This window comes from Chamaea fasciata, unplaced genomic scaffold, assembly GCF_029207755.1.
Source record: "Chamaea fasciata isolate MVZ Bird 193981 ecotype frontalis unplaced genomic scaffold, bChaFas1.0.hap1 SCAF_6, whole genome shotgun sequence".
Lineage (NCBI taxonomy): Eukaryota > Metazoa > Chordata > Aves > Passeriformes > Sylviidae > Chamaea > Chamaea fasciata.
In genome coordinates this window covers 32,068,880-32,082,061 of record NW_027094091.1, presented here as the reverse complement: position 1 = coordinate 32,082,061, position 13,182 = coordinate 32,068,880, and the positions used below count along the sequence as shown (strand labels likewise).

General features: G+C 41.3%; 1 protein-coding gene across 1 annotated transcript in view; it reads right to left on the bottom strand.

The window, feature by feature from the left end:
* Positions 1 to 13,182, bottom strand: part of ENPP6 (ectonucleotide pyrophosphatase/phosphodiesterase 6) — a 32,322-nt gene that overhangs the window by 10,683 nt on the left and 8,457 nt on the right. Inside the window, exons 2-4 of the mRNA XM_066185911.1 lie at positions 10,958 to 11,137; positions 4,814 to 4,925; positions 511 to 652 (exon numbers count right to left, since the gene is read on the bottom strand). Coding sequence (XP_066042008.1) covers positions 511 to 652; positions 4,814 to 4,925; positions 10,958 to 11,137 — 434 coding nt within the window. The remainder of the gene's footprint in view (positions 1 to 510; positions 653 to 4,813; positions 4,926 to 10,957; positions 11,138 to 13,182) is intronic.

The window sequence follows — 13,182 nt, the reverse complement described above, 5'->3', positions numbered from 1 at the left end:
TCCAACATGCATTTATCATTGTCAGAAATATTCACAGAATTGCCATTTATCCAAAAGATTTTCTTGCTGCAAAATCATTTTGATAGTGCTTTTTTAAAACCAAGGTTGAAGTACAGAGTTCTGAATACTGTCATAAAAACCGCTATAAAAGTTAATCGTCTGATTCCACAAACCTTAGGAAACACACAGTTTTGATTCCTTCGCCTACAATAAAGTTCAGCTAGCAACACAGGTCATAAACAGAGCAACAAGGATATTGGTTTGTGGTTTCCTGGGGCTACTGGTATAAGTCCACCAGGAGAGTTATAATGCCATCAATGGAAAGAATAATCAGGGTAACGGTACCGCGACTTCCACATGATCTCAGTAGCCTGTTTCTCAGGAAATAAAAACTTACAGCCACTGCATTCAGTTACAGGTATTAAATAGGCTCTCAGCAGTGCCACAAAGACCAGTTTTAAAAGCCTTTTCCAAAGGCACCCAGGAGCTGGGTTTATGGATGCCGCTCACCTTGATGAGTGAGATCATGTTGCTCAAGGCTTTGTCCACTTCCTTCAAAGCGTTTTTCCGCTGCTGGGACGAAGGGCCGTAGTGGTGGCCTTCCACATCAATGCGCTCATAGTACACCGCCGCCATCTCGGCGCTGTTGTTGCTGGGTGTGGGACCGAGAGCAAGGAGTGAAAGGCTGATACACATGGAGACTTTCTGGCTGCTGGCATTGTTGTTTTCACCAGCACATAGAGCCACAAAAGCATTTTCTGCTTTCAGCCTGTGCTGTCCTACTACTTATTGCACTGCTGGGCTCATTATTCACACCCAGAGTCTCCTGAGTTTGCTTGAGACTCCCATCAGAGGCAGCAGGTGGAAACTGCCATGTGCAAACACAGGCCGGCCTGGCAGTCCTATACTAACCTCTTTGAATTAGGAGGGCAGCTTCCCCTTTAATAACAAAGAAATTCTGATTTCTGTGCTGAATGCCCCTATTAAAAGGATTATGGGAATTACCAGTCAAATATGCTTTAATTAAAGTTTGGCACTTCTGGCTTTCTCCTGTGTGAGGTCTTACAAACCACGGAGTTCAACTCAGGATGTGCTCTGCCTTACAAAATACTGAGCAGTATGAACTGGGATGAGATTTTAGAAAGGGGTTTTATTCAGGAACATGAGCAAGGAAAACAATCTCAAAACTGCAAAAGTTTAGCTGATCACACTTTTCTGCACTGATTGCTCTCAGCCTAATTAGTGGTGAATAGCGCACACATCAGTGCTTACTTTGATTTTCATGACCACTTTACTGTTCACTGTAAATCTCCCTGAGAGAAGTTGTGTGGATAAAATCACAAGCCTATACTCATGAGGTTCAAACCCAGTCTTTTTGTGTTGTACTTAATATATGGCAGAGCACACCATCCATATTACATGCGCTCATCCATATCAAGATCCCGACAAAAAGACTTGTTAGTCCAGCGTCTCTGATTAAAGACACCTGGGTAGTCTGGTATAATGAGAGGGACAGAAGAGGCAAAATCAGAGGTGAAGGAATGAGTGAACGAATTAGGGTCTGTCATTTGCATTTCTCAGTTTACAGAAGGCCTCAGAGGAGCAGTCCTGTGAGAAGCTGCAAGTGTCTGCTGTAGTAGGAATTTCTCCACTGCGGGCCCTCCAGAACAGTGTGGTTCCTCATTCTTCAAGATTTTAAAATAATTTAAATGAAGCAGCCCTCCCCTCTCCCTAGTTTCATTTTAAGCATTAATTTCCATCTGTATTAGACATAAATTATTTTCTAAAATTTAACCCTGTAATTTCTCTATTGCATATACAGTCATTGAACCTACTGAAATAGTTATCTTCTGCTGCAGTGCCTGCATTATGAGCTACTTAAATTAATTTTTGTCTTCTCACCTGTAAGTAAATGATCATTTTGATCAAGACAGAAGCTAAGAAAGAGATTTAGTGCTTAAAACAAGAGATCTCATTTAGGCCGTGCTGAGATTTCTCAGTCAGGGCTCAGTGCTGTAAGGAAGAATATTTAATTACTTCAATGGGACAAGCTCCAGTAATGCAGCATGTTTAGGAATATGCAGAATTTGGTACAGTATATCTAGAGTTTGACTTTGTTTCCATTTTTGACTGTTTTTCCATGGAAAAAGAAAACATAAGGGTTATTCTAAGAAAACCCTTATCATGGCTTGCATGGGCGAAGTAGTCTGTCTTTCTGTTAGTCCTGTGTTCTTCCATCACCAGTAGCTTTCCAAATAAATGACTTAGAAAAGACTGCTGAAGAAAGTTGGACAGCACTGATGGCAATACCTAAAAGTATTTTATATTCTACCAGCACACTTTGCAAGTATGATACAGACTTCATGACACCTCTCCAGGGAGGCAGGTAGATTACAGCAGCCCTTAAGTTGCAGCTGTTGAAAAGATGCAAGGGATGTTTTAGTTTCACTTGCCAGAACCAGATGCTTGACTTTGTTTTGAATATTCTTGGTCCAAATAGTGGTCTTGAAGCCCCTGTATGAGGAGACTGGAGAATATTGCTGAAGGATGATTTCTTTTGATTGCAAGAGAAGCTCAGTGGCTCCCTGATGAGTTAGGTACTTCTCTACCCTGGAGTCCCTGCAAGGTTTGCTAATGGTGGGAGCCTAAGTGCAGTTCTTTAACTACTAATACCTGCCATTAGGGCTACTGCTCCAGGCAGTGCCCTTGCCACAGGCTGTTTTGTCACAAATAGCTAAGGACAGTCTCAGCCTAATGGGCTTTTCCAATTACTTAGGGTGTGGAAAGGAAACACTGCATTTGCCAGCCTTTGAACAGCTTCAAAAGTCAAAAGCACTTGCAAAAGATACAGATGACAAGCTCAAGACTCTTCTACTAAGAGACGTTAAATCCTGCTAAATGAATATGCCTACAATAAAAGCATTTCTTCTTATGGGCTGGCTCAGCAGCATGGAACTGTTTCTTCTAAACCTTGAAGAAATAAACAAAGAGGATGGATGAGAGAAAGAATAAGGAAATCCTACCGGATTCTTAATCTGTTCGTTCTCAACCTTCCCTTCTTACTTTAAGTCCCTGCAGTATTTGCACCCAAACCTGATTATTAATTTTATCTAAGTTAATTCCTTTTTCCTCTTTCCTGCCCTGTTGGCGACAGGGCACTTAGTTTAAAGAAAAGGAAGTTGGGAAGAACTTCACCGGGGATGGTGTGTAAACAGACACCAGAGACAGGACTTCTGCAGTGTTGGGATGATCTGTAGGATTTGGGCACTTCGTAAGACTGTAGCTGTTATTTATGGCAGACATCATCGTGGCAGGGATTTGCACTTTTCTTGAAATCATCAGCTTTCACCTCTTACAAGTTGTTCCACCAACACTGTGGTGTTGCTTTCCTTTTCCTCTGCAGACAGGACAGGCAGCCTTGTGGCTTGGACTGAATTAGTTATTGAAACTCTCCAGCTACCCAAAATAACAGCTTGAAGGGCTGATACTTGAAACAGTTTGTGCTTCATTTTTAACCATGTTCACAATTACAGAGCTGAAAAACAGCAGAGCTGCCTTATACACTGTGCTTCACAGAAACCAGGCAAGAAGCTATAAGTATATCTTGACCCATCCCGAGATGATACCAGACCAAAAAGTTTTCCACAGGAATTCTGGGTTTCCAACAGAAGTCAGAGCTGATGTCTGTATTACGTCTTCCATTCCCTTTTTTACTCACTGAATTTAAACCATAACAAAAGCTCTAGAAAGCTTCCTATGGCACATATGGATTCCTCATGTCACATGCAGGTAAAATCTTTAAATCTAAGCTAAATAATTTCAGGATAAAACCTCTCACATGGTCTCAGACACCTCCTGTCTAAGCCCATGCTGCAAACAACACTTACTTGTGAACTGCAGGACTCAGTGTGCAACTGGGAGCAACATCCCCAAAAACACTCTCATCATTTTGGAGCCTTTATTTCAAGAACAATCAACACTCAGCATCTGAATACAAAACTTTTTGGATTCAAATTGCTAGGGCAGTTGCAAGTATTAAAGTAGAAGGGTTTCCTAGGATTGGATTGATTATGGAACCAACAAGGTTTTTAAAGAGGGAGTTTAGTTATACCCAAGGTAAGGCATTGGTTCTGTATGTGGTGCTGCAATTTTCCCCAATTTTACAGCCTGTGTGGAACTGTCTCTTGTAAATATTTGGATGAGAGATGGTGGAACTTTAAAGCTGGGTCAGGAGAATACATTTTTTTCTAGGAGCTGCCTGAGAGATAGATTCCCATCAGTTGGACTACATGGTTATTGTAGGTCCCTTCCAACTGAACTCTTCTATTCTACTCTATTCTATACTCATATTTGCACGAAATGAATACCCTCTCCAAAAATATTTTGCTTGAGATGTTCTAAAATGAAGAAAAAGCCAAAGCATCAGTCTTATAAGCAGGTGACTGGAGCTGAATTTCAGAATTTCCAAATTCCCTCTCTAAATACAAGCATTTCAAAGCCTTTTCTTGCTGGTCAATGAAAAGACATGCACAGGCTCATCCTGAAGTTGTCTGAAAGAGCAAACTAAAAGTAGTAAGCCAGGATGTTTCCTCCTTGTTGCAGCCCACACAGACACCGAGGAGCACATCTTTCCCTTCATTCTTAATGTAAGGGCCCATTTCTGTAACGGTGTTGTTTCTGTGATGATACTATAAAGCAGTCTGGGCCCCCATCTTCCTACCTGGAAGCCCATCCTGAAAATCTCCCTCATAGCAAATCCAAATACTTGTCCTAGAGAGAGGAAACTCCACACCACAAAAATTCAGTGACGTACCAGAGAGACTCGAGGGCATCGCTGATGGCGTCTGCGAAGTTCTTGTCTGTTGGGACACTGAAGTACTCGCGGCAGTAACTCGGTCTGACTCCCAGGATTTCGACCTCGCAACCTACAAGCAAAAAACTGTGGTAAGCTCTGCTATTTTCCCTTGATCACAGACCCCACACCTTGCTGTCCAAGTTCAGGTCTGTAAATTCCCTGTGACATTACTTACCTTATGCCTTCCCTGCAGGAAACCATGTGGCTGGCAAGGGAAAAGGGGAGAGAGGTTGGTTTGACAAATGCTTGTAGCAAACTGTACATTGGATCCTTCGATTTCCTTCTCTAAAAGGAACGTCTCTGTGTGACCATCCCACAATAAAACGCTTGATTGCCTCATGGCAGATCATTTCCACCTAAGTCACCAGCTTGTTTTAACTTCTGTGGTCATGTAGACTCATTTCCAGGCTTCCAACACAATAGATTTAGATATTGTTCTCTGAAAGTTCAGCAAATACTTTCCAGTTAGACACGCTGTATCTTACATTGCAATTTCCTCTATAAACAATAATTTATTATGTGATACTGGCTCTCTACTATTGTATCTGTTTCCCAGGAGGTCTTATTAAAACAGTGTAAACCAATTAACTCTCTTGGTAACTTGCAGCCTTTCTTGCAAAATAAAGTCTGTTTTGTGGCCTAAAAATTTACAGCAACAAATCCTACAGGAGAACATGGCCCTGAACATAGAAAAACATGTTTTTGTAAGGTTTCTTTGCCCTTTTGCTCTCCAGTTACTATGCTGCTGAATAATATTAATATTTAAAATAAGTATGCTTCCAGAAATACTGGATTAATGCAAATTATCATCGCAGAACCCCAGAGTCCTCCCATCACAGTTAGGCATTTTCTGATGTGTTCCTGGGGCACAAGGAGGAATCAAAACAAAAGAAAAAAACCCCACCTTTTGCAAAATGGCCTCTGTGCACAGCAACACAGCCTGGTCAAAAAGGCAACTCTAAGCCAAAGCCTGAATCTGTCTATATCTGTATCCCTCTGCTGCTCCTTTGGGAGGGAAGTGATAGGCATTAAGGACTGTCACAGGCTGACTTGTTGCTTGTGGTGTGAGGAGGAAGTGTAAGTACAGAGAGGGCCCTAGAGCAAGCAGAGCTACTATCAGAGGTCATTTACAGTGGTTTGCTTACTGGGACACTCAATAAAGAGAATCTGTCAGTCTTACATCTCAGGTCCCATAAGCTCACATCACTGAGGCGCAGTACTGGGACACAGGGAAAAGCACACCGCTTGCAGGCCAAGCTGGCTAGGAATCTTCTGATGTGATGGCTCAGGAGTACCATGAAAAAAATAGAAAAACTTAAATATTTAAGCTTAGGAATTTTTTTAAATCCTCACTGATTTGCAGAAAGCCAGATAAGTCAGATGAAAATTATCCTTTCCAGAAGTTAAAGGGCCATAGCACACATGGCAGCTTCAGTCTCTTCGCCTGTGGTAGCAGCTCCCAGGTCTCCACACGCTTTGCTTGTTTCAAGGGACCTCATCTATTATGATTAATTAATTATTTGCAATAATAAACATCAAACGTAGTCAACTGATTGACTTTCCTGTAAAAACACATTTGCCACTCTTGAACCTAGATCTAATTTTTATTCCTATTAAAACAGGGATGATGCTTACTTTTAATTTTTCTCTTGTTTCTCCAAACATATGATTTAGTCTTCCACTTTCTGCATGAAGACACTTTAGTGTTCATCTCTCCACCGTGATCCACCATGACAGTTGTCTGCAGCCTGGATAAACTGCCAGCAGATTACTTGACAAGAACTGACTGTCTAGATCATCCCACAATAAAACTTTTATACATCTGCACAGCATCTTCAAGAAATTAGACTGTGCAACAGAGATGGGTCCAAGCTGATACTTAACCAAATCATCAGAAAAATATATTTTATGAATGGCCTGAAGTCATATCCAGGAAGTCCCCTTCCCTGAGGACAGAGAGCTCCAGTCTTTTGTAGGATGTCCTGGGTGCCACCAGCAGCAAAATGAGGGCTTTCAGCTACCTCAGTTGCTATAGGTGATACAGTAGTCCTCTCTGGGCTTTGTTAGTATTTCAGGACTGAATTGCAACTTTGGAGCCAATTTCTCTTTTCATACTTGAGTCTGGTTCAAGATTGTCTCCAAAATCAGGCAAGAAGTTAAGAATGCATTTGGAAAGTTGTTATAAATGCCTTGTGTTTTACTTCAGGTGGCTGACTGCTCATAGCCAGTGACTAATATGATCATTTTGCCTCTTTTTTCTTCAGATACTGACATCAGATTGTAATTTTCTCAAATAACATTCCTCAGAATTACTCATGAGATAATCTTAACTGGGAGCATTAACCTCTTGGGGATATGGGATATTTTAGTTGCTGAGATATCTTTGCTATTTCTAGATTGTCAAGTGATGAGCATGACGTAAAAGACTACAGGGTAGCAACAATTAGAAATAATTTTGGCCATGAAATAGTGGTCTTCAAGTGTGCAGTTCATTGACAGTACCATTGAAAATTCAAGATGCTTAGACACCAAGAGCTTACTCTTTTTTTTTTTTTTTTTTTTTTTTTAAACTTAAATCAGGGTTTTTAATGTTAAGGCTTGTTACAAGTCCGAAATACTGGCCATGAAGACCCTTTAATGTTTTAATTTCGTTTTGGTAGAGACCAGGACAGATGGTAAATTTTCTCTTTTAGACATTATGGGAAAGGAAATTTAAACAGATTTGGAGCCAGCCAAAGGGAATACTAAGTTTTTCTTGGTTAAACTACAAACAGTTAAGCTGTATTTACTAAGATGTAATCCTAGATACCTTTGCATAGTTTTGTATGTTGCTAAACCTTTATTTAAAAACCTGAACTACTGGAGCAGGAATAAGGACTTCTTTCAGAGTGATATATAGGCCCCTCTTTATCTATCTGACATGGAGACCTGAATCTCTGCCAGCTTTAAATTACATTTCTAAACATTTATTTAACAGTTGGACACTTCATGTCATAACAGAAGATTTTGAAAACTTTCCAGACTAGCTGTATGGTCTGGTAAATATTATGTTTAAATGGCAAAAGTTGAGTTTAGAGTCTTTTTTCTTTCCCCCTCTGTCTCTCATTTCAGTGTTTAGAGAAGTTGTCACTGCACTTCAGCTGAAGTAGTTGCATAGGCTGCTGGAAAATGAAGGAGCTTGAGCATCTGGGATGATGCCTCTTACTTGGCTCAGGGTGAGGACCACTCCAAAGCTTTGACCTCAGTGGTCCTGCCAGGATGCTCTTGCACTCCTCTGGGCACTCTCCACCTGCTGGAGCTGCAGTGCTTCAGACAGGCAGCCTGGGTGTGAGGCTGTGCCTTTCACCCCATGCACAGCATGAAGAAAGGAGAAAACTGTCCCTACAAGCCAAGGCCTTATGTTTTGGCTAAAGTGGTGTTTGGGACCCCTGGCATGGTGACAATTTGGCTCCTCTGCTTCTAGAGTCAAGAGGTCCCAGATGCATTCTGCCCATGAGTTGTCTTTGGTGGGTTTATGTTAGGCTCACAGATAAAGCTGTGTGATTGTTGCTTGCATCCGAGTGCTCTTCTGTTCTGTGTTCCTGTGTGTTGGGGTCTGGATTTTATTTGTTTAGGCAGTGACTACACATGAGAGAGGAATGTAGGGAAGAAAATGAAGCAGCAGATTTTGGGTTCAGACTTTGCAAAACTTGGAACTGGCTCTGAGGAGGAAATGGCACTGGTAAAAGTTAATCCTGAGAATCAGCACTGGGGCATTTCCAATGCATTCCTGCTACGGTTCATTGATCTTGTTTGTCTGTACTGCTGGCTAAAGAGAAAATAGCATCTTCCAGAACAAAGTGTGATGAATTTGGCTATATACTGCAGTTCCTATTAAGAATTTCCCAAACTTTTCCTGTTTGGATCTTTATCATAATTGCAAGATTCATTACTAAGCAGCAGTGTATCTTTAGACAGGACAGCTAATCACTAATAGCAGATCATATGCAGTGCAGATGTCTGTGGGACCTCTACTCACCTTGGTTATTAAAGCTTGGGGTTTTATTTTCATTTTGTTGGTATTGCTCCCCATTCCAATGGCTTGTTAAGAATTTAAGCTTTAAAATGGTAGATCTAGAATTTTCAGAAAGGATTTTGTCCTTACTATGGAACAAGATAATGGTTAAAAAATCATATAGGGAAAGTGTAACAAATGTTCTTGCATTTGGAGTGACTTCTGTTCACCCCAGTTACACCTGGAATCCTACTTCAGCCCAACAGCCTTGCATTTTAGTTCAGTAGTTCTACATTTCACTCTCCTTCCTGTGTCTAAACTTGTATGGCCAAAGTTTCCTTTGAGACCACGAGTACCCTTAAAACAAACATGTGCTTCAGCTTGTGCTGAACTGAAGCACTGATGACTTTGCCAAAGTTCAGCCATCATAGATAAATAATTAAGGGCCGACAGAGGAACATGTCACAATCCACAGCTAAAATGCCGGACCCATGCAAAAATTACCTCACTGTGTCATAAGAGAGTTCAATGCATACACTTGGGAGTGTAGGCACTGGGAAAAGGGGATCTCTTTTGTTCCTTGCAATTTTCAGCTAGAAATAGCAGGCAGAGTGAAGGGTATACATATACGTACAGGGACATATATGTATATACATACACCTCATGTTCTGTCCCTGGGAAACACTGCTCAAATGGCAACATGAAGGAGCTAGGTAAAGTCCAAAGGCACTTAATGGAAAGTGATACTGAGGGTTTTTTTGGATTTCAGCAGCTCTCTGTAGGCTGTTACATCTATTCAGTACATAATTATACCTATTGAGGGCAATTACAATAGTAGTTAAAAATGAATAGTCTACAGAAAGAGATATTTTTGTAAATTTTTAGAAGAATTCCTACATTCTTGCATAATTTCTATATCCTACTATTTGCCTTGCTTTTAGATCACTTGAGACATCTTCAGTAGGAAGCAGCACATTTTCAGGGCTGATGTAAACTCTTTGACTGCCTCTGAGTCCATAAGGCAATATTGTCATCCTCAGATCTTTTTGCTCTTCAGTACTGTAGAAACGCTCTGGATGGCTTTTCAATGTTTTTCATCTTGGTTCACTCTTTCTTCCCATTCCTTAGAATGGTGGGCTTTTTGCCAGGACACCGTTAGCCACATTGCATAGAGGGACTGTGGCCAGGCACATGTGCACTAGGATGCAGAGACAAACTGGCCAGGAGCCCATGTCATGAGTCAGCTGCCACTGCCCTGCTGGCACTGGCTGTATTCAGTACAGCTCTTCTAACAGCTCTCTGCTCCTGCAGCCTGTGCTTGCACACTGAGGCTTATCTGCAGACTGTTTAGGGTAGGTAGCAGTTAGAAGATCAAAAAGTTGAGAATCTAAGTGCTTTGCAAGGGATTTGGTCTGGTTGCTCTGCTGGAACATCTATTTCCATGTGAACCCCTAAAAGTATAGCCTAAGGGGATACAATACTCCAGTTTGTTAAAAAGGACTCATTATTACACATCCCTAGTCATTCCAGTGGTCCAATATCTAACAAACAAGGAACAGAAAGGCCAAGTCCCTCCAAATGAATGGCTCAGACTCAGAGCAAATGGGACCACCGATGAACTAACAGTGACGGACGACCAGAGGACAAGGAAGCTTTGCTTTCAACTGGATTTTCTTGTCCCTACAGAGCAGATCATCTTCAGCTCTCAGCTAGTAATTTCCAAATTAAAACCAAAGAAGCATTGGGTGAGGATGGTTACTGTTTAACTTTGGACCATGAACCATTCATGGAGCAACCACTCAGCATAGCAGAAGTTACAAGTGGGCAAGAGGAACAAGCAGTTGGTGGAGGAGGGAACGCTCTTCAAGCCAGCACCCTCCTGAAGCTAGCATTTAGTGGAAAGCTGCCTCTAGTGACTCTTCAGTCTTCTACTTTCTAAGCATATGCAAATTATCACAACCAAAGAAAAGCTAATTCATTTCTATGTCTGTTTAGTAAAGCACATAAAATTCTTATCTGTATTTCAGAACTGTATTAGAGAGCCTTTCCTACAGCATATGGAGTGCTCAGACATCAAGGTGCACTGTAGCATTTTTTCACATACTAACCTGGCCAGTAGTACATGGAAACATTCTTTTTTGCTTTCATCATTGTGACCCACAAAGGCTCTGATCCATTCCACCAGAGAGGCAGCAGGCTTTCTTTATTCACACCAATATCAAAGGATACATTTGCCTTCTGGTCCCACATGTAGTTTCCAGTCATCTGATGGACCTCGCAGTGGCGACCTTTGAGAGAGGAGAAAAAGGCAGCACAATCAGATGGGTGTTCTTCAGTAGAAGGATGCTGGCAGCACCACCACTGCTACTACTGGATCAGCCAGCAAATCAGCTGAAAAGCCTTGCTTTGAATTCCAGGATCTCTTACCTTGCAACCATTCATAAAATCTCGCTGACTCTTACCCTTCACTGACATGCTCCAGTTTGCTTACTAAATCCCCCAGTTCAGACACCCAAAAGTCAGTTGTTGAAGTTTGTCAGCCCCCTGTGTTCCCTTCACAGTTGATGGATAAGAAGAATCATGTCTAGAAAACAATTCATGCCACCCTAAGACAGGCATCTCAAGTACCTGGAGGTGATAAGCTCTCACTTATTGGTAGAGAAAGATCACAGCCTTTTCTCAGCTTCAGGCAGCCAAATTTAAGGCGAGGCCAGAAGAAGCAAACCTTGCAAACCTGTGTCCTGCTCAACATATTGAACACAGCCCCACACACAAACTGTCAGCAGCAGCCTACAGGTGCCACATGTTTGGCTGGCACCTGGGTCCTTCTACACGCCCAGCACCTGCCGAGTCTGAGGCCATTTTAAGGTACCCATCAGCACTCACAGCCAGAGGGCTGTGGGAAGCAAGTGTGAGCAGAAGGTGATAAGAGCACAATCTAGAAACACAGAACAAAGATTGAGAAACTTGCACTTATTCTTCCTTTATACATAGGGCACATGGCTTTTCTGGAAATAGGCAAAAACTAGGCAAACACATTTATATGTTACTTTTATTTTCCATTATTGTTCACTTTTCCTTTTTTTTTTTTTTTCTTGTAATGATCATGCTTTGTTCTAAGTTGTGGGCACAGCAATAATTTCATCAGACATGTTTGGGCCTCTTACTGTATCTGAGGGACCCTTGGGCAACTTCATATTACAAGAAACTAGTATATAAGAACTGAGAGATGTCGTCTACTTCTTGTAATTGTCAGAAAATGCTACATTTTACTAATTATTCTGAAGAAGAATTAACAGAAACGGGAAAAGAAATGTTGAAGAATAAATTGTACTGGAAGTTCCTTATTTACATATCTTAAAAAGCAATGACTGAAGCATGTGATAGACACTGTCCTCATTAGCTGGTGAGTCATTTTATTGCAGAGATCCAGATAACAGGCTTTGATTATTTTGAGCCTGAGCACGGTGATCAGAACTGAAATAACCTTGGTATTCTTGCTCTGAAAGGATGCCATTTCAAGCAGAGGACTCTGTATACTTTGGGTGCATGTGATCTTGAAATGGATTTTGGACTCTCCTTCCCTACTATAAAGTATTTCAATTATGCAGAGCATTTCCTCCTTCCCAGAGGGAAAATGTGGTCCCAGTTTGTGGCAGTCACTGCTTATCATACTAACCCAAACAGGTTTAATATAGGAGAACTGGTGGATTGGATGGGCAGTAATGTGTTCTCTTCAGGCTGCCAAGTGCTCTCTTTTCTGTATGTCTCAAAAGACACAGAAGGAAGTCTCTATAGTGCATCAAAAACACAGCCCTACAATTTACAGCACTTCAGCTTCTTAAAGTCCATGTATTCACAAGCATCTATCAACCTGATAAACTGCAGCAGCCAATTTGTGCCAGCCTGGGAAACTTATAGGTCAGTGCTGAAGCTCTGCCAGTGTGAAACCTACATATTAGGGATCTGTATGATGTATAGGGTAGTCTTCATACAGAATCAATGAGCTTTAGCTGCTACTGACCATATAGGACTTAAGGTCTGCTGTCTGTTTGCCCACATTTTTAAGGAAGAGATTGAAGATTGTTCTTTGTAGTATTGTTGAGAAGTTTAAATAAGTGTTTGAACTAATACAGAGGAAGTGTTCTGTTCTCCACATTAGATAAGTTCAGTTTTCTATGGATTCCAAATCCTTCATTTACTATTGAAAAAGAGGCCTAGAGGACTATAAGGCATCAGTTTTCCTTGCAGGCATGCCTGGTTCACGGGGTCAGAAAAGAAGACCAGGTGAGCAACAGATCAAAAGACATGACCATTTAATGCCATTTAATGG